This window comes from Corvus cornix, chromosome 2, assembly GCF_000738735.6.
Source record: "Corvus cornix cornix isolate S_Up_H32 chromosome 2, ASM73873v5, whole genome shotgun sequence".
In the NCBI taxonomy this organism is placed as follows: Eukaryota; Metazoa; Chordata; class Aves; order Passeriformes; family Corvidae; genus Corvus; species Corvus cornix.
In genome coordinates, this window is record NC_046333.1 from 82554813 (window position 1) to 82575554 (window position 20742).

Below are 20742 nucleotides of genomic sequence, written 5' to 3' on the forward strand. Positions count from 1 at the left end.
AGTACTACGAAACTCCAACACTGTGTACATGCCACATTTCTCATATTTGTCACATCAGGACACTCAGCCCGTGTGTGGCAGTTCTTGTGTCACAATCATTAGCAAACACAGATAAAATAATCTGTTTCCAAAGTTAATCTTCAACTAACTGCACCACTGTGGCCCAAAAATTTGCACTCAGCGCCATCTATTGATGCCATTCTGGTTCAGAACATCCTGGCTCAGTCACCACCCAGCACTGAACCACACCACAGGCTTTGCCAACAATTAAAATATATAGATGTTAATAGCAGCAATACTGGGTTAGGCATTAAAAACATTTGGTAAGTTAGTGTTAAAATTTGCCTCTGTTTCTAATTGGCCCTTTTCTGTTGTCTGACAGAAATAAAAATGAAATACTGGTATGAGTTTTCCAGATAAGGACTTTTGGCATGTCTTGGCCTTATTAGTGTGTTAGGGATCCTGGAGCTGTGCTCCATATATCATACTACTAGTAGTAGCAGTAATAGTAGTAGGGGATGATTAAGTCCTTATTAATAGATCTGCAGCTTGGCATGTCACAATTCCCATTCTGCTGGAATGGTTATTTTATATTTCAAGTTCAGATCATTAAGGTCTTGGATTCTGCTTCCTTTTTCTCAGTGGAAATTTTCTTTTCTACATATCCACTCTTGACAAACATTCTTCAGTCTCAGATTTCTATGCTGCATCATAAGGAACAACTCTGATCTAGACAGATACACTCTTGAGTTATTTAGGTAAAACTTAGGCTAATAGCAGCTTCCAAATTTTATCTCTAAAAAAGCCTCTTCATGATGCTTTCAGCTCCATCAATACTGTTTTACAACTTCTCAGGGGATATAAGTGTAAGTAATCTATCTACTCCTGTATTGGAGAATAAAGGCAAACAAGCAAATTTTAATTATCAAGTTTCCATGATGAATCTATGCAACTCACTGGGGAAAAAAAGGTAACTGGCAATTTGGAGTATTTTGCTGATGTCCTACACAAGACACTACTCCCACACATCTTCATTGTTGTTACCATTGCAAATGCAAGTTGGCTGAACTCAGAAAACATTGTTACCAGTAATCATCATCATACGGAGAAGATACAGAAATTGTATTTCTTGATCAGTAATTTATGATTGGGGACTACTCATTTCCAGGGATTATCAACTTCAGAGATCATTAGGTTCTTACCTGTTTCATTCTATTGGTCCTAGAATTTGCAGATATATTTTACCAAGTGCAGAACAAAGCAAAAACACCAAACAATACCTACCTGACTTATGTCCCCATTAAAAACTTCATAAACCCAGCAGAGATAAAGTAAAATTAAAAAAAAAAGAAGTTCTCTTTTTTGTGGTATCATAGAAAAATTAAATGAGGAAAAGCCCTACAGAGGTCAAGCGGTCCAGCAGGACTGACTGACATTGGAATGGGTTACCTGGGGCCTTGTCCAGCCAGGCTTTTACAATTTCAAAGGATGAAAATCTCACTACCAAACTAGAGCACTTGTATCCCAGTGCTTACCCACTCATAATTCCTAATGCTCACACCCACACAGCACATGCATCTCCCATAACCTTGCATTCCTTGACGATTCCTTTTCAACAGAGGAATGGCAGGAAAACAGAAAGTCATTTTGTTCAGCCACTGTATCAGGAACAGGTCAGAAACTGCTGCACAGACCTGCTCTGTTACCCCCTAATCTGAGGGGCAAACACCTGCTGGGCTGCCTTGGCTCCCTCCAGGGCCCTTGTGAGGACAGAACAAATCCTGCACTTGCAGCTGGGAACAGCAACACTGCTCTGCTCATCTACAGAAGACTGCATGCACACATATGAATGACTAATAGAATAATCCTATTTTCTGTTCCTAAGCCTCCTAAGACATTTCCCCAAGGGAATAGAGATGGTTTGTTGATCTCACCCACAATTATATAGTAAGTGGTACTCAAGTGACTCTTACGACCTGGACACACAAGCCTTAACAAGGGCGAGATTGCACCTGCTCATTTTGGCTCCTGAAATTAGCCAGATGCATCCAGTGGTAATCCTGAAGGAGGGGATAGGGCATCAGAAGATTCACCTTTTCTTCTCTGGAAAGAAGGAGCAAGAAGCAAGGAATTTTCTTACAAAGATTTTCTCAACAAAACATCCACAGAGCACCAGTACCAAAGTTTTCACTAAAAAAGAGTGGCAATTTTAGCACAGAGTTTAAGGACTTCCAGTTTAAACACTGCTTTCATCCTCTCACACAGAAAATCCTGTAATAGGAGCTCCTAAATCCTGTTTGGTTTAGGTTTGAAACTGAGCCAGTGAAGCATCTATTTGGAAGGCATGTTTTAGTAAAACCGTAAATCTACCTACTGTTCAACTCTCCTAAGTTACTGAAGAATTCACATCAGAAGAACATGTCACATTTTGGTGGATAAGGGGCAAACAGCTGGTGTTGGATGAGATGCCCTTTGTCTTTCCTGACCTCACACACAGACATGCGTATCATCAGTATGCACTGCACAAGGGCCATTCATAATTTCTTTTTATTCTCAGGCAACAATCCGTCAATAGAAAAGGATTATGAAGAAAGCAAATGGTGGGAGAATCCTTGATTGATATGAAACCAAAAGGCTACTCTGCCATAGACACCTCTAAGCTAAAACTTTTGCAGTAGCATAACACTGGGAACTGTGACCAGCTTTAGACAGGCACTATCAGTTAAGGTTCTGAGGCATTCTCTGGTATTTTTCTTCATACAGCTTCCCGATCTCCAAGATGTTTCTTTTCAGGCTTTTCTTCTAAGGCTACTCCCAAAATCCTCCTTATGTGGCACATCTGCTTTCCACACTTCAAGCCCCAATCAAAACAGTGCAAATGCATACAAGCAGCCACCTAATTGATGGCTCTGTCATGTCTTTCAGTTGAAGAATTCAGGTCATAACTTTAGTTTAGTCCAGGTATTATTAAATTTATAACCAGGCTTCACTGGCAGCAGTCAGCAAGTAGGCAGCTTCTTGTCCTTGAAAGCACAGAAGTTGACACATTTACTTCTCCACACATATACACCGAGTGATCAGTTGGCTGTTAGCTCACAATTTAGGCTTTTCTTTTACCCACAAGTGATGAAGAGCTCACATTGCCTGAAGGTGTGCTGTATTCCAATGCTACTCTGACTATTGCTATGACCGTTCTCAAGAGGCTGTTCCCATGGCTGAACCAGCAGCACGGTACCAGTAAACACATTTCTGTCTTCTTACCCTGCCCCAGTGCACTGGGATGGAGTTACAGGGAAAGTCCAATGCAACACCAGCATTGACATCTCTTGTAAACAGGAATAGATCACAACTGAGCTCCTTCTATGATGCACTCTCTGGGTCCCATCCCTCCATTCAATTTGCAGTCTCTTCCTTCTACATCTCAAGTCCAGGATTTAAGAAGTCTTTTGAAGTTTTGCCTATGAACAGTGTACAAAATAGTCACTAGGGCTGGGATCAAGGGGATAGCTCAGATTTTTATCAGAGAACAAGGGTTCAAGGGAGAATCCTAATGCATTAAATGCAGACCACTAACAAGGATAGATAGTCGAGCAGAACCTGTGGGAAGAATAAAGCAAAATCATCACCTGGACAGAAAGAGGGAAAAGGTGGAGTCTGGGAAAACAGAAGTTACAAAACCAATGCTGCTGCACTTAATCTTTGTGTCTGCAGAGATAATATATCCCTCTGTCAGCCATGTCTCACTGGCTAACTGACTTGACAGAAAAAATGATTGTTATTATCACAGCTACTACTGAGTGGTTATTATTTTCCCTTCCCACCACTTCTCTGCTTTTCTCCAGCAGAGACTAATTAAGATTGAGCAAGTACCACAGACCTCTCTGATTGTCACTCCCTAGCCTTGTGTTGCTGTCTATTAAAAACACTTCAGTTCCCTTTCTCAGCATTTACAGATTTATACTAGTTCCTTCCAAAGACCCATTTTTTAAAATTTTGAACTAGTCAGTTGCTGACACTTCAGAGTCCTCTCAGAAGGTTAACAGAACTCCACAAAAAAAGACAAGATACATCCAATCTTTGAGGAGGCTGAAACCTAGATGAAGATTTTGAAAGGAATTTAGAAACGACAGGAAGCAACTAGAAAAAGAAGAGTTAATGAAAAGTTAAGATATCCCTAGGAATTAGTCAGTCAATCTCCTCTTGAGAATACTACGGGAACCACCTCCAGCTCCTCTGCTTTCTCATTATCGAGAGATCAAATCCACAACTACAAAATCCATCCTCACTACTCCCTTTAGAAACACATCACCATCATTTGAGGGCACCCATCCATCTTCCAAACACATTTTGAAGGTGCTCAGCATGAACAATTTAAAGCAGATGTTCAAAGAATACATCAAAGAATGGGACAATGTCAACTGTCACTTCATCCCTTAAATCTCCCATTAAAAAAAGGTACAGAAGAGTGACTGGTCTCCAAAGTTTATTAAAAATCAAAGAATAGAAAACTTTACATAAAAATATGTCAATTTTAGCTTCCACATAGTTGTCCACACAAAAAATTTAAACATTTTTTTAAACCTGTAGCACATAACCACAGTGATAGCCAGGCCAATTCATTTGGTTCACCATGACTGAAGTGTTACATGATACCACTTTTCAAATGAGTTTTGCTTTAAAATGGATGCTAGTATAAGACACCAATTAAAGCCTCTGAAGGCTCTTTAATGTAGTTATGCTCAATATTGCTAGTGTGTGAAGACTAAGCAGTACAGGCTCATGTAACAGCCCTTAGATATTATTTATGAATCAGCTCACAATTTTTAGAACTTTTTTTATTGTGATGAGTCTGGAGCATTAAGACAAACTTTCTGCAAACAGATATGCACTACTCTACTTTGGAATGTTGCCCTCTCTCCCCTCAAGGACCTGTTTGTGTTTGACAGATTCAGTAATAACATGAACTACTTCTGCTTCAAAGGCATACAGCATATTAAAAAGCTTCATGCTTGACACCTCATTTCAATATTCAGATACCAGTTTTAAAACCTTCTCTATCTGTACACAGTATAGATGTCCTGTTAACAGGATTCTTCAGCTTTCTTTGCTAGTGGACTTACATAACTTACCTGTAGTTTTCTGTATAGCTTAAGAACTCTCACTTAAAAAAAGGGAAGTCAGAGGGCATGAGATGTGACCTACTCCCAGGACAACTGTGGTGCTTTAAAAACTCAGGGTTAGGCAGGATGTACATTTTTCAAAAAGTTAAAGACAGTGTTTGTCATGGCAATACACACTTGCATAGTATACCTGTATGCATCTGTAAATTAAGTGCCAGCCACTCATACTGTGTACAACACTGGGCTGTGCTCTCCTGCAACACATTAAAAGATACTTCTTGTAATGCTTAGAGCAGCTGAAGTACTTTTTATATATTTGCTCTTAACAGAACTAATGCATACTACTATACAGATTCCTTAATGGAATCAACATATTTCCTTTCTCCACATTCCTTAAGCCGGGTACCTCTGTTTAATAGTGTTGTTTCAACCCAAACATTAACAGGTTACATTACTAAAATGCATCAAAGCATGTAGTTCACAGCTTTTTAATTTCCTATCAGGACTTGAACCAACCTTTTTCCCATTCCTCTCAAAAGGTTTGCTTCTGGTACTATAAATGTTGGATTTGTTGTCTAGTTAAAGAAAATGAAAACTCATTGGTCAGAGCAAGACAACTGATAGAGGCCAGACAATGAGCTAAAAAACACCGGGTCAAAATGCTTTGGAGCTTCATAAATTCTTAAAACTGTAAGCCAAATCGCACTTTCATTGTGAATCAAGAAGCCTCAAATGTTACCAAATGTCATGTTTATAACACTGCTCAGACAACCTGCCAAAACTATGACCCCAACTTAGATAATGCAACCTGGGAAAGGATCTGTAAATTAAAAAACCTCTTCCCCTTAAATATAACTTATGTGATAATATGAAATTAAATTAAAAATTCCAAGTTATTGCACAAATCATACTTCCAATATTTACAGAGAAAAAAATTGAGCTTTGGAAAGAAAAAAAAAAAACCAACAAACAGGAGAGCAGCAAATTTACTTTTATGAATTCCCAACTTGATCTGCTGCAAAGAAGAAGAAAAAAATAATAATTCCAAGGGGCTGAAGTTTCCTTCACTTCTAAAATAAAAGAAAAGGAACAGATACAGCCACAGCAAAAAAGCTACAGCATTTGTAAATGTCCTTGCAGTTCTATCGTCAGAGCTGCTTCGGCACTGAATGAACCATTGTGGGAAGGCAGAAAACAAACTTCCACATTTAATAAGGCTTCACAGATAAGCACAACTACTTCTTGAAGATGGATTGAACCACCACACAAAGAAACATGCAAAGAAGTCAGCTGCAGATATTTGGCAACACCAATAAAACGATGTGCTGGACGCTGGTCTCCATCCCTCAAGTCGAGTGGCACTCACTCAGTTTGTCTGAGCAGGGAAGGTCATTTTGGCATCTGCCATTATCTGCTCAGACTGATAGGCAAACTGTCTCTGTGTTTTTTCCTTCTCCATATATTACGATTGTACTGGTGGTGTCCTCGGTTACCAACTGGTTGCCTCATACCTCCACTGCTGACAGGGCTGTAGCTGTTGCCTTGGTTATGAGTTCCTTTCATGGAAAACTTCATTCCACTGTGCTGCTAAAAAAAATAAAATAAGGTAAGCATTCATTTAAGCATAAAAACAACAGACAAAACATATATTACCAGTTGTATTTCCTCAACATATAAGTCACTTCCACAAAGCACTGCTTGAAGCAACTGGTCTTTTCATGTTTGTTTAATTGTAGTTGTGCAAGTCGCAAGGCACTAACAACTTACTAAGTGTTTTCTGAAGAAAATGTCCTGCAAATGAAATGGTGTAGATTTCAAAGTATCTTTAAAACCCTCGGATCTCAGTATGAAATATACTCACTGTACAACTTCTTTATAAAACCAGAGAACTTCCACATTAAATACTAATTGTGACAGATGTGTCTATTTTGGAGTATCTTAGCAAAAGCATGACCAAGTGAGATACTTAAGTCTTTCAGAAACATCATGGACAAATATAAGGCCATGATCACATGAGCTGATGCATGGGGGGTACAAGTCTGCTTTTCCCATAATCTCAAGTCAGTGACAGGCAAACTAAGTATGTCTTGTGAGGAGCTTGTAAATCCTACTGGTGTGATCATCAGATTACACAGCTCCTAGACTGTACCTCATATGCAGACCAAGGCAAAACAATTAAGTGATCAGAAATACAGCATGACACTTTCTTCAAGGGATCTCCAATAACTTGGAACAAAAACTGCCCAGAAGGTTTAGCAGCAGCCTGAGTAAACCTACCACACCATAAGGTACTACAGGCATCACTATCACTATAGATGTATACACTAAGTTGGCATACAGTAAGTTGGTATGTACTTAAAATAGGCACAAGTGTTTCAGAAGATGAAACTGAAAGACTTCCTAAATACTGAGAACATCAATGCAAGCAACATTTCCTGATGTCTGACAGCAATAACTCAACAGATAACTGATTGCCTGTAGCAAAAGCTAATTCTAACCTTAAGTGATTAAACAGGAACACAGAGCTAACATTTGAGACAACTGCTTAGAACACTAAAGTAGCTGCAGGTACTTCATATTCTGTATTTCCAAACAAGTGTGAAGTAGAAAGAAAGGAGAACACCAAGCCACCCTTAAAATTGTATGCACAAAAAAACTCAGTTATTGAACGCATAATGCCATAAGCAACATTTTACTGTCAAACTGTAATTGAAGAGACACTGAGCATCCAGAAAGACAAAGTGGTGAAGACTAGTGTTGAGGAACAACCACAGTTAACTGCAGGGTGGCAAAAAACCTTTAAAACTATTTTGGATTTGTACAGTTTCCTACAGCAACCTAATTAACCATCATGGAACTTCTAAACTCTCAAGATAGATGCACTAAGTATTAGCCTAAGACTACCAGTGGCAAAATACTTCAAGGACAAACAAGAACAGGAAATGCAGGTTGAGACTTTTTCATTAAGAGAGACAACTTCCCAAACATAATTTACTGATGTACATTTCATAAATAGCTTCTAGTAGATGTTTTAGGAAGTCAACATGAAACAAAAACAAAAAACCAAAAAAACAAACAAAAAAAAAATTAGAATGTTTTAAATTTTTGGCAAATAGTCCTTCAAGCAAACACACCATCTTGTCACATTTTCCTGCGAAGTTTTCTAGTTCAGTAAGTATATCTCTGACTCAATTATATATAAACATTTACTTGAAATGACATCAAAACACTAAAAATGACCCTATAATAGTCAAAACACTAAAAGTAGCCAGTCATCACAGTTACCGTCAACTATATACTGAAGAAAGACAGAGGAAAACTTCAGTATTGCTACTGAACAACTAGAACAAAAGTCTGATCAAGCAGCATACAAACTTCCAGGAACCTTATCCATCCACTTCAGCTGAAAATTTGAAAAATCTGGCAATTTCTTCCTCAATATGAGTGAGGATTCACAAAAAAAAAACCACTGGGGACAGGATGACAGGTGACCCCAAGACAACACAAGAAGCACAGCAAGTATGACAATTAAGTGCATCTACCTGTATCCTAAAAGATGTCATACCCCTTGTTTGCTCAAAAGGTAAACAAACTTTCAAAGAATGATAAATAACTGAGACAGAACGTGAACTTCTAGCTTGTGATGAAGCATTTTGCATTGTTCTTAGGCCATCAAGATAAAGACTGTTGATCTATTGGACCAGGATCTGAATCCATCAGTCTTATGATTCATCAGCTGAGAGAGGTGCTTAAGGAAGTTGACTCAGGGACCACTTCAGTCACAGATGATACCTTTATACTTACTAGTTCTCAACTACATTTTGTTCACTAGTTTGCTTGGTTTTTTGAAACTGTCGGCTTTTAGCATCTTGCATCCTGTGCTATGGCATTTCACAGCTTAAATGAGCATCACATTTAATTTGAGCCTACTACAGGATGATCTATCAGTTCTTGGGAGTATTGTCATTCTGCTCTCTAACTTTTGCATACACTGCTGACAATTACACAGACCTAGATCATATACCTCATCTTGTCAAAGTTAAACAATCATTCTTTCTTCACACAGAAGCAATTCCATGTGTTTGATTACTATTACATCTTTCCCTATTCTGCTTCCATTTGTGTTTTGACTTTCCCCAATGAGGAAAGAAGCAGCAAAATTATACCCACTGTTGGTGTTCTGCAAAAACATCACGATGTCATCTTTACAAGAAACTGTTGGCTCAGGGCCTACCACTCTCTGCAAAGTTTAAATTATTTCTCACCCTCCTGACACATCACCTTGAAGGGTCCTTCTGCACCTGTTCTCAGGCAGACCTTACAGTGCTTCACACCACCAGCAAACTCCATCAGGCTTCATCCACTGCCTGTTAGACATTAGGCAGCACAAACTCCTGCAGGGCTATCCTGGTGACCTCCATTTCTTATAAAAACCGAATTTTAGTTCCTCATCTTCCCATTAGTTAACTGTTTAAAAGGGGACACAGATCATTCATTTAGCTTCTTTCAGGATCTTCGATAAAAGGAATTTGCTTCATGTTTTTGTAAATCTCAAGAGGCTGTATCAAACAGCTTTCTCTTGTGCACTAACTTCTGGACATTCAGATGCTCAGGAGTCACACAATCACTGAGAGGTGGCACGTCTGTAAGCAGATGATGGCTAGAGAGAGATCAGGTAATCCAAGAAGAAAGCCCTTCGTCTGTGATACGGCAGATAAATTTCTTTGGATCTATTTCTCTAGATAGAACAATCTCTCCCATTTTACGACTACTTATTCAACAACTGAATGATTCAATTGGTTTGGTTTTTAGCTGTGTTGAAAAATCTGCTAGATGTGGAGGGAAAACTAAAGAATTCACATTTAAGACAAGCCTGGGGGTGGGGGTAAGGTGCAATCCTGCATCACATACCAGGTTAAATAAGTTTCCAGGAAAAAAACAACAACAGAACATGGAAAAAAATATAAACAAATAAACAGAAAACCCCAGAACTTAACAGGAAATAAAAAAACAGGAGGGGAAAAAAAAAAGAAAGAAAAAGCCCCAGAAAAATCTCAAGAAAAGAAATTTGGTTGCAATAGACATACCAAGTAATTATTTGCTAAGGAAACCAAACTTCTATTCTTAAATACTGGCAAATTTACTATACAAAACTGCTGACATTTAAAGACTGCCATTATTCAAAAAGAAAATTTATAGCCAGAAATCAATCCCCTACAATTTGAAATAACACAAGTAACATAACAGAGCTAAACTCTAAACATAAACAGGCTTCTAAATCATTTTGGTCTTTTGTTGGGTTTTTTTTTTTTGCCTGATAGCATTTCTGAAGTAAGACGACAAAAAAAAAAAAAAAAAAAAGACAGGGAAATGTTGATAATAAAGTATCTGTACTAAGATTCAAAAGAGATTATACATACAGTGCTCCAAAACAATTGGTAAGTACTTACAGAGGTAAACAAAAAGCTTAGAAAAGGGTAAGACAGTTTTGAAAGATTACATGTTTACTATTTTGTTGTTAAGAGTACAAGATTAAAGGCCATGACTGAATCTAGTCTGCAGTTGATCAGACTTGTAATCAAATTCATATACCTCAAAATCATTTCATGTGAAATATCAGAGTAGTATTCAGAGTTACCTTAATGTACCATTAATATTTTTAGTATCCCTTAAATAACCTAACATGCAGTCTCAAAATATTTCACAAAGTTTGCAGTATTTCCAAATTCTCTATTATAGGCTTGTAGCACTCACTTGCTCACTTTCTGAGCATAATGTCTGTAAATACACTAAAAAAATTTTATCTTCTTGTTCTTTATGAAATAAATTCATTGTTTTGCAGAGAAATAATGGACAATGACCTAACCAACATTTTAGTCACAACTGCATAAGCAATAAGCCAAGTATTAGGCAACCTATCCTCATTAAATTAATTAACAGGATTCTACAAGATAACTGCACATGCTACCTGGGTGTACTCTTAACCTGGTAAGATTTCTGTGTGGTTTAGATATCTAAGCTGAAGTAGAGAAAAACCAAAACAAGTTCTTCCAAAAGTTGTTTAGTACTGACAATCTAGGGAAATAAGGCCCAAAGCACTACAAAGACACTTCTCTTTCTGGGACCTACAGGCTACTTTCAGCTACAACTGATTAGATCTTGAGTTCTGAACAGATTTTATAAAATGAGCCCGAACTCTTTACTGCTGTTATTAAAAGGGGAAAACACCATTTATGGAGATAACTATGTGAACAGCAAAGAAAAGAAAAACCAACATGGAGACTAGAAAGAGCTCAAAAGCAAAAAAAATTGTACACAATTCCAACACAAGAGAACTGGAAAAACAAAAGCTGCAAGGGAGCAGATTATATCAATCCTTCATATCTTATTTCACTTAATTACAGGCTACTGGCAGAGCTACCACACAAATGTCAAGGTTCTCTTCACCTTTCACAACAGGCTAGGCAAGACTAGTATGAGCAGCTCCAAGACAAACTAGTATTTGAGAGAGCAGAGGGCCTAGTCCCCAAAATGAGTGACTGACAGTAGAGACTACTGTCAGCATCACAGTAAATACTGAATTATGTTATGGCAAAGAAAGTAGAATGACACATGAAATAAATACCCTTTTTGATCTTGTCACTACCCAGGTTTCAAAACTGAGGGGCAGGAGTCAAAACAATGCTACCAGAAGACAGAACTCATACTTCAACTTTGCTGCTGTTGTGACACAGGCCATGAAATGTATCTGCATACTTGTCACTACAAGGAACAAGAACTTTTTTAGCACAAAGCTGACAATTTCAGACCTTAAAGAGAAATCTTACCTCACTGAGAATTCCCACTTTTTATTTGGAACAGAAAAACTACTACTACAGTAAGAAAACCTCCTTCCGAATGATGAGGAGATACCAATACAGTACATGTGAAAAAGTCTGCAGAGGAAATGAATGTGTGATCATTCAAATCCATCTCAGTTTGTGAATAAAAGTCTGATTACAATGACACTGGAAGATAAAGGAGTACTATGCAAACAAAAGGAAGATATGACTCCTACATTTCCGTAAGTCTTTTATTTATGGTGAGTTTGCTTATGTTTCTAAGAAACTACTATTTAGACTTTACTTTGTCTTTCCTGCAACTCAAAAAGTGCTCAGGAAGCAACTGCCAATGTGGCCAATGAGGCTCTCATACAGTCCTATAAACATCTAGACTGTATGTTTATATGGAGACCTCTGGAGACCACTTAAGCCAACATTCTGTTGTAAGCAGAGTCAGATCAGGTTATCCAGAGCCTGGTCAGGCTAAGTCAGTTTCTATAGTTGGAAGGATAACACCACAAAGACTGCCTGTATAAATACAGGACAACCTAAATGAAAAATCTCTAGTACTGCTTTCAGCTGAACAACCTCTGAAACTCAGATGCAGTTTTTCCTTCTCTTCTTTTCTTAGGAAAGGAAATAGGACAACATGATGTTTTAAGTTCTGCATGTGTTAAAAACCAAACAATGTTCTGTCATACATGGAAGTTGGGAGTCTGACACTGAGAATCAAAACTCTTTCCGAAATATACAACTGTAGCCTCCTTCCTATGACAACACACTGGCTCTGAAAAATTAATCCACCCTAAATGAGAGCATTCTCAATAAAACAAAATAACAAAAATGTCATTTGGTTGAGTGAAGAAACCTTCAGTACCTAAACAGCTTATAAATGCCATTGAACAAATCAGGTCATTTCTAAATTGAAGCTGACATACTGAAAACCATGGAGAATCGCAATATATGAAGGGAGTTCAGCATATTTGTACACTGGCTAGTTGATGACACCTGCCTTCTCAGAAATATTTGGTAAAGTTCTGCACTGACATGAATTAAAATATGTCTTTACAAACTTATCTTTCATCCAAGTGAACTACACTTAACTGTTTACACTCAGAAATATATTTTTGACTCAAGGCCTGACCAATTTTGTTTGCAATGCTGCTAACCTTTCAGCAATCATTTCAGAGATACTAGCAGTATCAGCAGTACTAGTGAGACAAGGCAACACCATTAACAGTTGTTCTGAATAAAAGCCAACTCTGAAGCAAAGTATGTTGACCACATAAGTGCCTGTAACCCCGTAAAAAACTGTTTAAAAAAGCAGTATAAAACTGTAAAAAAGCAGTTTATAAGTTTAAATGTTCCACCTTATTTGGCCAAACTCAAAAGAATCTGAAAAAAAAAGAACTTACTCCCACAAGTCCTTTTACAAGTTTTGACTGTAGTATTTCAGCACTGACATTAAGGTTTCATTTCCTGGTTGTCTCCATAGCAACAAACATATTCCCAATCAGACATCACTAATCTTTAGTGGAGGTTTTCTCAGACACACTAGAAGCCAGCCAGTGCAGCAGAGGGACTGGCTTTAGATACTTTGGAATCAAGACACAACCCCTTGGGGAAAAAAGAAAGCACCTTAAATGAAAGAGTTCTTCTGACCTAAGAAAAGGAAGTTTCTTCTGTCTTCATTTTGGTAACCTAGAGAACAGCAATCCAGCATGAATTAAACTTGTCTCAAAGGAATGGGGAATGTAGTCCCTCCTCTCCTTGGGAAGTTACCAAGCAAGCAATTTCTGCCCCCTCTACTCATCTGGACATACATGTCAACATCTGTTTTTCTGCTTATTTTTAGTGGGCAGCTTCATAAACCGTTCTGCTCCTCCAAGTGAAATTTCAAACTGCTGTCAGCAGAGTAGAAGAATTATTACCTTGGAAAAATGATGGATGATGATGATCCTGAAAAGCACACAGACCTGTGCCAGGAGCTTCATCAGTCCCTGAACTATCTGGAAATTCTTCAATGCAGTACATAAATAGAATTGGTAATCACACCAAACATGTTTCAAAAATGAAAATACCAGGAAGATTTAGCAGCAGCAGCAAACTTGCCTAGAAGGCTATAATTTGTTCAAAATACAGTTAGTGCTCTTGGCACCTCCTGCTTTTTAGAGTTGTACTCAACACCTAGGTACAGCTTTCCAAGCTGAACTGAGGTGGAAAACATTGCCAGGGAGAAAGCTGAAGACACCATGCAGACAAATGAATCCCTTTCAAAACTTCCTTCTGAATACGAAAGAAGACTTGCTTTTAAGAAAGTCTAGCACAAGTTCAGATTTATCAGGGCAGGAGTCCTCTAAGATGGCAGAATGTGCCTATTAAGAGTTATAAGCTAGCTGGGTCTCAAGTTACATCAACTCAAAAGAAAAGCCTAATCTAGCAAAGTCATGCTCCAGCAAGTTGGAAGTGGAAAGAAGGTATTTACAGTATTTTGGGTAAAATTATTTCATTTCCTACCTCTGACTCAATCATAAACTTTATCAAAAAAGAACACTCCTACTTCACAAAATATAAGCTTTTGGTAAATTCAATGCAAAAAAATCCCATTATCCCACTTCTAAACTATAAGTAGCAAGAAATTATTCTGATTTAATGTGATTCTCAAAGGGACATCTTTGTTAAGCAAAGCCACAGAAAAATTCCCACTTTTAAACATGTAAGTACTATAAAACTACTAACAGAACAGTTAACAATCACTTAAAAGGACAGCCAAGGAACAGAAAGCCAGAAAAAGTGCTACAAAGCAGTTGTCTTCCAAGATTCAAAATTCCAACAGAGACCCAAAATTCACACAACACACTGCCTCTTCACAATGGTGGCAAACACTCTGAATGCCAACTTGTTTGGTACTAACAACTGCATGCCTCCTAACTAGCTCCAGGGTACTTCTTTAGAAAAGCAGAGCTGTTAGGGAAAAATCATCTACACTAAGTTTGTATTTTAGATGAACTTTTAACTTAAAATAACTCTCCAGTTTTATTCTAAAAAAACTTTTAAAGTTTCAGACTGTACTGTATTCACTAGGCAGTGAATATTCACTAGCAGACACTAAAATAGAAATACATTATTCTATTAGCTTCTCACTAATACAACATTTCCTGTGCAGGTAAGTGGGTATTGCCTAGGTGGGACTGAGCAGTAGGGAAAGTAAGGAGGGGAAGAATCTGTGTAATCAGTTAGAACATTAAAACCAAAGGCAAGTCAAGGGAAGTGATCATTTCCCCTCTACTCAGCACAGGTGAGGTCATACACGGAGTGCTGGGCCCCATCTGGGCTCCCCAGGAATCGAGATGTGGACAAATGGGACAAAGTCCAGTGAAGGTCCATGAAGATAAGTAAGTGTTGAATCAAATAAAAAAAGGCAAAGTCATTAAGTTGAAAATGTCTTGGCCTAGATTCCCATGAACTCTGATACGAGGACTCGGAGAAGAAGGAAAACCTTACAAGAACTTGACCAAAACTAAGTTTCAAATGAACCAGCTCACAGTTTTGTTATCATGTGCAACCTACAATCCACAATTTGCATTAAGCCTCATGTGAGGTATGTTTTACTAATAGCTGTAATTATCAAGACTGAGGGAATGTTTTCCTGCAGAAAGATGCACTGAGGTTGTACCAGAATAGATACATTAGCCAAAAAAATTCAGGTCCCAGCACATTTATGCAAACATTTAATTTTTTGGTAAAAATTCTTGTACACTTGTCCATAATTAATTTTCTGTTCTCTACCTTTAAAATGTATTACAGAAAATTACAAGTATAACAAAATCTGTTCTAATAATTCAAAATCAAGACAACTAAGTAAGCCTAGAAAGGTTAATACTATTCCTTAAAATTCAAAAACTATCTTACACCTCCACCACATATAAGGTGGTGGGAATTAAACAGCCTAAACAAATACCCCACTAGTTGGGCACCAGGATTCTCAAACACAAAGAGTCAGACACCTGACACTCGTTCTTTAACTTACTCCTAGGTGTCGATGCTGTGGAGGGGCTCTTCTACTCTAAACCCTTTCCCACCCTTTGCTCTCCCCGCACCTCCGACACAGCAGGTGAGTACTTTTATGACCACATGAAGCTTAGCACATGCTACATGAAGGTTATCCTCAGAGGCTTTTAGACTGACAGCACAGTGCACATGACCTACACTTGCGATGTGATCGCTTGCTCGTGACAGAGTTGCTGGCTCATACCTGATTACTGGCGGCCATTATCAAGGTTCTCGGAGGCGCAGATTGGGGTTTACCACTTGGCAGGGGCAATGCGGGTGCTAAACTGGCCATAAGCTGAGTCGGTGCTTGAAGACTGAACTGGTAAACATTAGGAGCTGTGCAAGGTGCTGTATCTGATTCCTTTTGGCAGAGAAAAAGGGGAAAAGAAAAGCAACTTTACAGAAAGTACAGTATATTCAGACTATGCACGTGAAAATGCACCCAAATATCAACTCAAGTGAATACTACAAAACATAATGATTTTTTTCAATAGTAAAAAATAAAATAAAATAAAAGCCAGCACTATGTTTATTTTATACATCCAGCAAAAGTTTAACTGAACCTCTATTAAGAAGAAAATGTCAACAGGTCTATGGCAATCACAGGTCAGTTCCAGTCAGGACAAATCTAAAGCCAAAGTTATGTCTCTACCAAATTCAAATTAAAAGATGAGAACAAAGGCTGGGAAAAAACAGAACAAGAACAGCAACACTGTAGGTGATAGAAGGGCAAGAATTTTAGGTGTCAAGACAGATTCGGTCCCCTGAACAGTGTTCTGGATTGTACTTATTTATATGGCAAAGTTGCTCACTGTAATTGCTACATTCTTCTCCCACCCTACCCAGCAACAGCAAAGTTAGGGCTCCACCTGCCAAGAATCAAGTTGATGCTCTGCCAGCCAAGACCAGTATACACACACCAGTTGCACACACCACTGCTCACCGGGAGTTCTGCTCCCCTCGCTTTCCATCTGAAATCCGAGGGAAATTCTCCAGCGAAAGCAAGATGGATACAGGATAACAGAAAAGATACTGCAAATGAAACTGGTATCACTGATTACTACTCTTCCTCCTTCCAGCCCAATCACCAGCAATTTCAGATGCATCCTAAGCAGACATACTGGTGATGCTAAAGTACTGTGTGTCTGGAGCACTTAACAAGGAGGCAAGCACGGATTCAGGGGTTTACAGGAATTACTTAAGTCTGAAAATACCTGACTACATCAGTTCTTAAATGACCAATTATTTTCTAAGTTGAGAAAGGTGGAAAGCAAGCTACAGCCTTTTAGAACAACTTTGAACACAAAAAAATCTTGTAAAACTTATTTTTCAGCCATAACACAATGGCAGAAGTAGCTTTCCCTACATTTTACTGCTGCTTTTTACCACATTCTTAACTCCAAAGAATTCTGAACTTAAAGACAATGGAAAAACCTATTCTTTATCCCAAACCACTAGTGTTTTTCCCACTCCCAGCTGTCTGGTTCAAAATATAGCAAGAGATGGGGCTTGGCCAATTAGCAGTTTAGAAGTTACCACATTAAAAGGCATTATTGGCTCAGGTCATCACAGATCTTTACTGTTGAAGTAATTACTGAAGTATTCTATTGCTCTGTCTCTAAAGATTAATTGCCTGGAAGCAAAGAATCTTCACTTAAATCACACAAACTTTAAACAGATCTCCAGCACTACTACTTGCCCTCACGTGGCCTTGTTTTCTAAATTAGATTCTTCAGTTAGAGAATCGGCTGCTCAAGAACAGAAACAAGAAAATATTTCAAAGCTTTTCCTAGGGAAAAAGACTATATAGGTGAGATGGACAACTGTGAATACTGAGCAGACTAACCAATGAGCTACTACAAAGCAAAACTTGCATCCCAGCTGAATTGAATACTCATAGCAGAAAGAGCCCTCAATAAAACCAGTCTGTTAGAACAACCAGTCTTTTACTGGTCTCTGTAAAGTTGTGCTTACTAAAAAATAAGTTCTAGAAAGAAAGGAGCTGTTCTCCTATTAGTTCAACTAGTGATAAAAGTTAGAGTATGCCTTTGTGAAGCAGATAACAGCATCATGAATTCATCAGAGACACATCATACTCGTAAAACAATCTGTGCAGAAAGTTCTTATTTATGGGATCAGATAATTATTCTTTAATAAACATGTTCATCATAGTGGGAAACTACATGTTGTAGCACTGACCAAAAATTAAGCTTAGTTGATGCCTGGATTAGATGGCATTTTTCTCTTTTACCCAAGCCTACAGTATCAACACTGTGGGAACAGGCTAAGGTCTCCACAAAGACTGGATACTTTGGGTCATGGAATTACTAAAAAGCTTATGAGAAGAGGGGGAAATGAACAGACAAGTTCTAAGCATGCTCACCATGTACCCATGTGCTCAACAGGTACCCATGAGCTAGCAGATGGGATGGAAAAAGGGATCTTATTGTCTAGCCAAACCAATGTGCAAATCCATTGCAATGCAGCCTTCGCAAACCTGACCAAAGAACAATTTTAGTGTCTCCATTCAAAGGATCTCCCCTTTCTCTTCTACTTAGATACAATTAGATCCCTGACGGTGAACATACCTAACCCAGATGGGACACTTCTCATTAGTGAGACTTCTAAGGGGCTTTTGAGCAACAAAGAGTTGCTCAAAAGAGGAAGAGTAGTAGATGGAAGAGAAAAGTGTGTCATATAATTTAACTGAGATTAGATTTCACCACCAATGAAGCTTGTGTTGCTTTATTTTAATTTTGTAATAGGTATGTTCTTCTGCCTCAAGGGTTATTCACTGAAACATCTCATACAAGCAGGTTATTTCTTTCTGCTAAGGCATTCCTGGTTTGCTAATAGGATTACTGCATGGAGTTGATATCATGACTCCTCAAGAGCAACAAAATCTTTCTGTGAAGAGCAGCATTACCCTTCTTAAACTGAAAGATTAACATCTGATCAGAAAATTGAGCCCAATGTTAACAAATCTGATTTTCCATACGCACTGCCTACACTGAAGGATTAAATCTTTCTTGGTCTTCTGGACCAGATTCTTAAGTGTAACATGCAAACTTGAAGCACTAAAGAAGTTCAGATGACCTACGAGTAAACACATGGGAGGTAACACTCTCGACACATTAAATACGCATCTGGAAGACAAAAGCTCTGACCACTACTAGGGTGAGGGCTACAGAGGTCACATCAAAAAAGATAAATGTTCACTAAAGGGGTTAAGATCCCTCAACTGATTTTAGCAGATAATGTAGGCATAAAGCTACAAGACTGCACTAAGAGCCAAGATAAGTTCCTGATCTCTTGAATAGTACTACTGTGAATGCCTGTCAGAGTACCTCATCCTGCAAGGAAACTATCTTCTAAAGATATGCTTCTGGAAACCAAGAAAGACTACCACATGCAGGTGTATCCTCCCGGGACATTTCCATTTTAAAACATGCTCTTTAATCAGTTTCAACTTCCTGATTAAGAACTTCGTACCCAGAAGGAAGATTTCTACTTGTCATAGCCCTGATTACCGAGAACTCTAATTTACTTTAATGCTGGAAAAAAACAAAGTATGGAAGATACCTAGAAACTCAAGAGTTACTGATGAACTTCTGCCTAGACACAGTGAAACACTGCAGTCATATGACAGATGAAGAACTGAAGCAATCTTAAAATGCAGACTTCTCTTCCTGACACAGGAGGAGAACAAAATAAAATCCTTTATTCTTCTGCAGAATGCATTTCCCATCATAAAAAGACCCAGGACCTCATCACCAAGAGAGTATTTACTTGCCAAAAACTCATTACTAACTAGGTCTGGCCATAAGAGGTTATTTCAATTCCATTAGTAACTCAAGGCTTAAGATACCTGGTAAACTTTTTAGTTAACAATAGCTACCATTTCAGAGCTTTCCATTTCCAAGACAGTATGCTTTCTTAAAAGCTGAAGTCACCTAAGACTAATTCATGACCCCAGTTTGTTTAAGTCTGGCTCAATGCTAAAGGAGTCTAACTATCCTAAAGTCAGTATTCAGAAATAAGAACTTAAACAGTAGAATGCAAGTCGCCTGATAATGGGATGTATTTGGGTTTTCAGCCCTGTCTCCAAGAATGAGCTACAGAAGTCTTGGCAAAAAATCCTTATTCTTCCCACTCTCAAAATCTCTTCCACTAATTAAACAATTTTTTTTTCCTCTTTCCCATAACATTCAGGAGCTGGAAGCTGTGAGAGAACAATGACCAGTACAGTAAAAATCATGTTCCATCTTTGAAAGCAAAGAACTGAAAACTGTTGTTTATAGTTAACACTTTACATTGTACATTTTCAAAGTGTTCCTCTCCTTTCTTATAATTACAGTGATTTAACAGATTACTGCTGCCAGTCTAACTCCTTCTGCCTCTTTTCCCATTCTGGCATTCTCCATTACACCTGCATTAGAATCTGACATTATTATGAGCTAATCCACAGAGGTGAACCACAGAAACAGTAATCCCCTTCTTACTAGTTTTACTTTCTGAATCAGTTCACCACAAGATTAGGTGAACACCAGTGCAGAAATGCTGGAGCAGCTAATGAAAGGAAATTCGGCTAGCAAATACATCCTGTTACTGAATTGGCTTAGTAAAGTGTAAAACCACACTCCTTTGAACGTAAAGCAACACCAGAGAACTTCAGACATGTCATAGTTTGGGGCCATGCGCAGGAGAAGAACTTCAATGCACGCTCTCACTTGAACAGTTTTAGCCCC

General features: G+C 38.3%; 1 protein-coding gene across 4 annotated transcripts in view; it reads right to left on the reverse strand.

Annotated features, from left to right (window-relative positions):
- Positions 1–4466: 4466 nt before the first annotated feature.
- The window catches only part of TENT4A (terminal nucleotidyltransferase 4A), a 57713-nt gene continuing 41437 nt past the window's right edge, over positions 4467–20742 (reverse strand). The window contains exons 11-12 of one of the 4 annotated variants that reach the window (XM_039549043.1): positions 16197–16355; positions 4467–6704 (exon numbers count right to left, since the gene is read on the reverse strand). In XM_039549043.1, coding sequence (XP_039404977.1) covers positions 6528–6704; positions 16197–16355 — 336 coding nt within the window. In that variant the 3' untranslated portion in view covers positions 4467–6527. Of the gene's footprint in view, positions 6708–16196; positions 16356–20742 lie in introns of all 4 variants that reach the window. The other 3 variants (XM_039549042.1, XM_039549045.1, XM_039549044.1) reach the window with 3 other exon arrangements.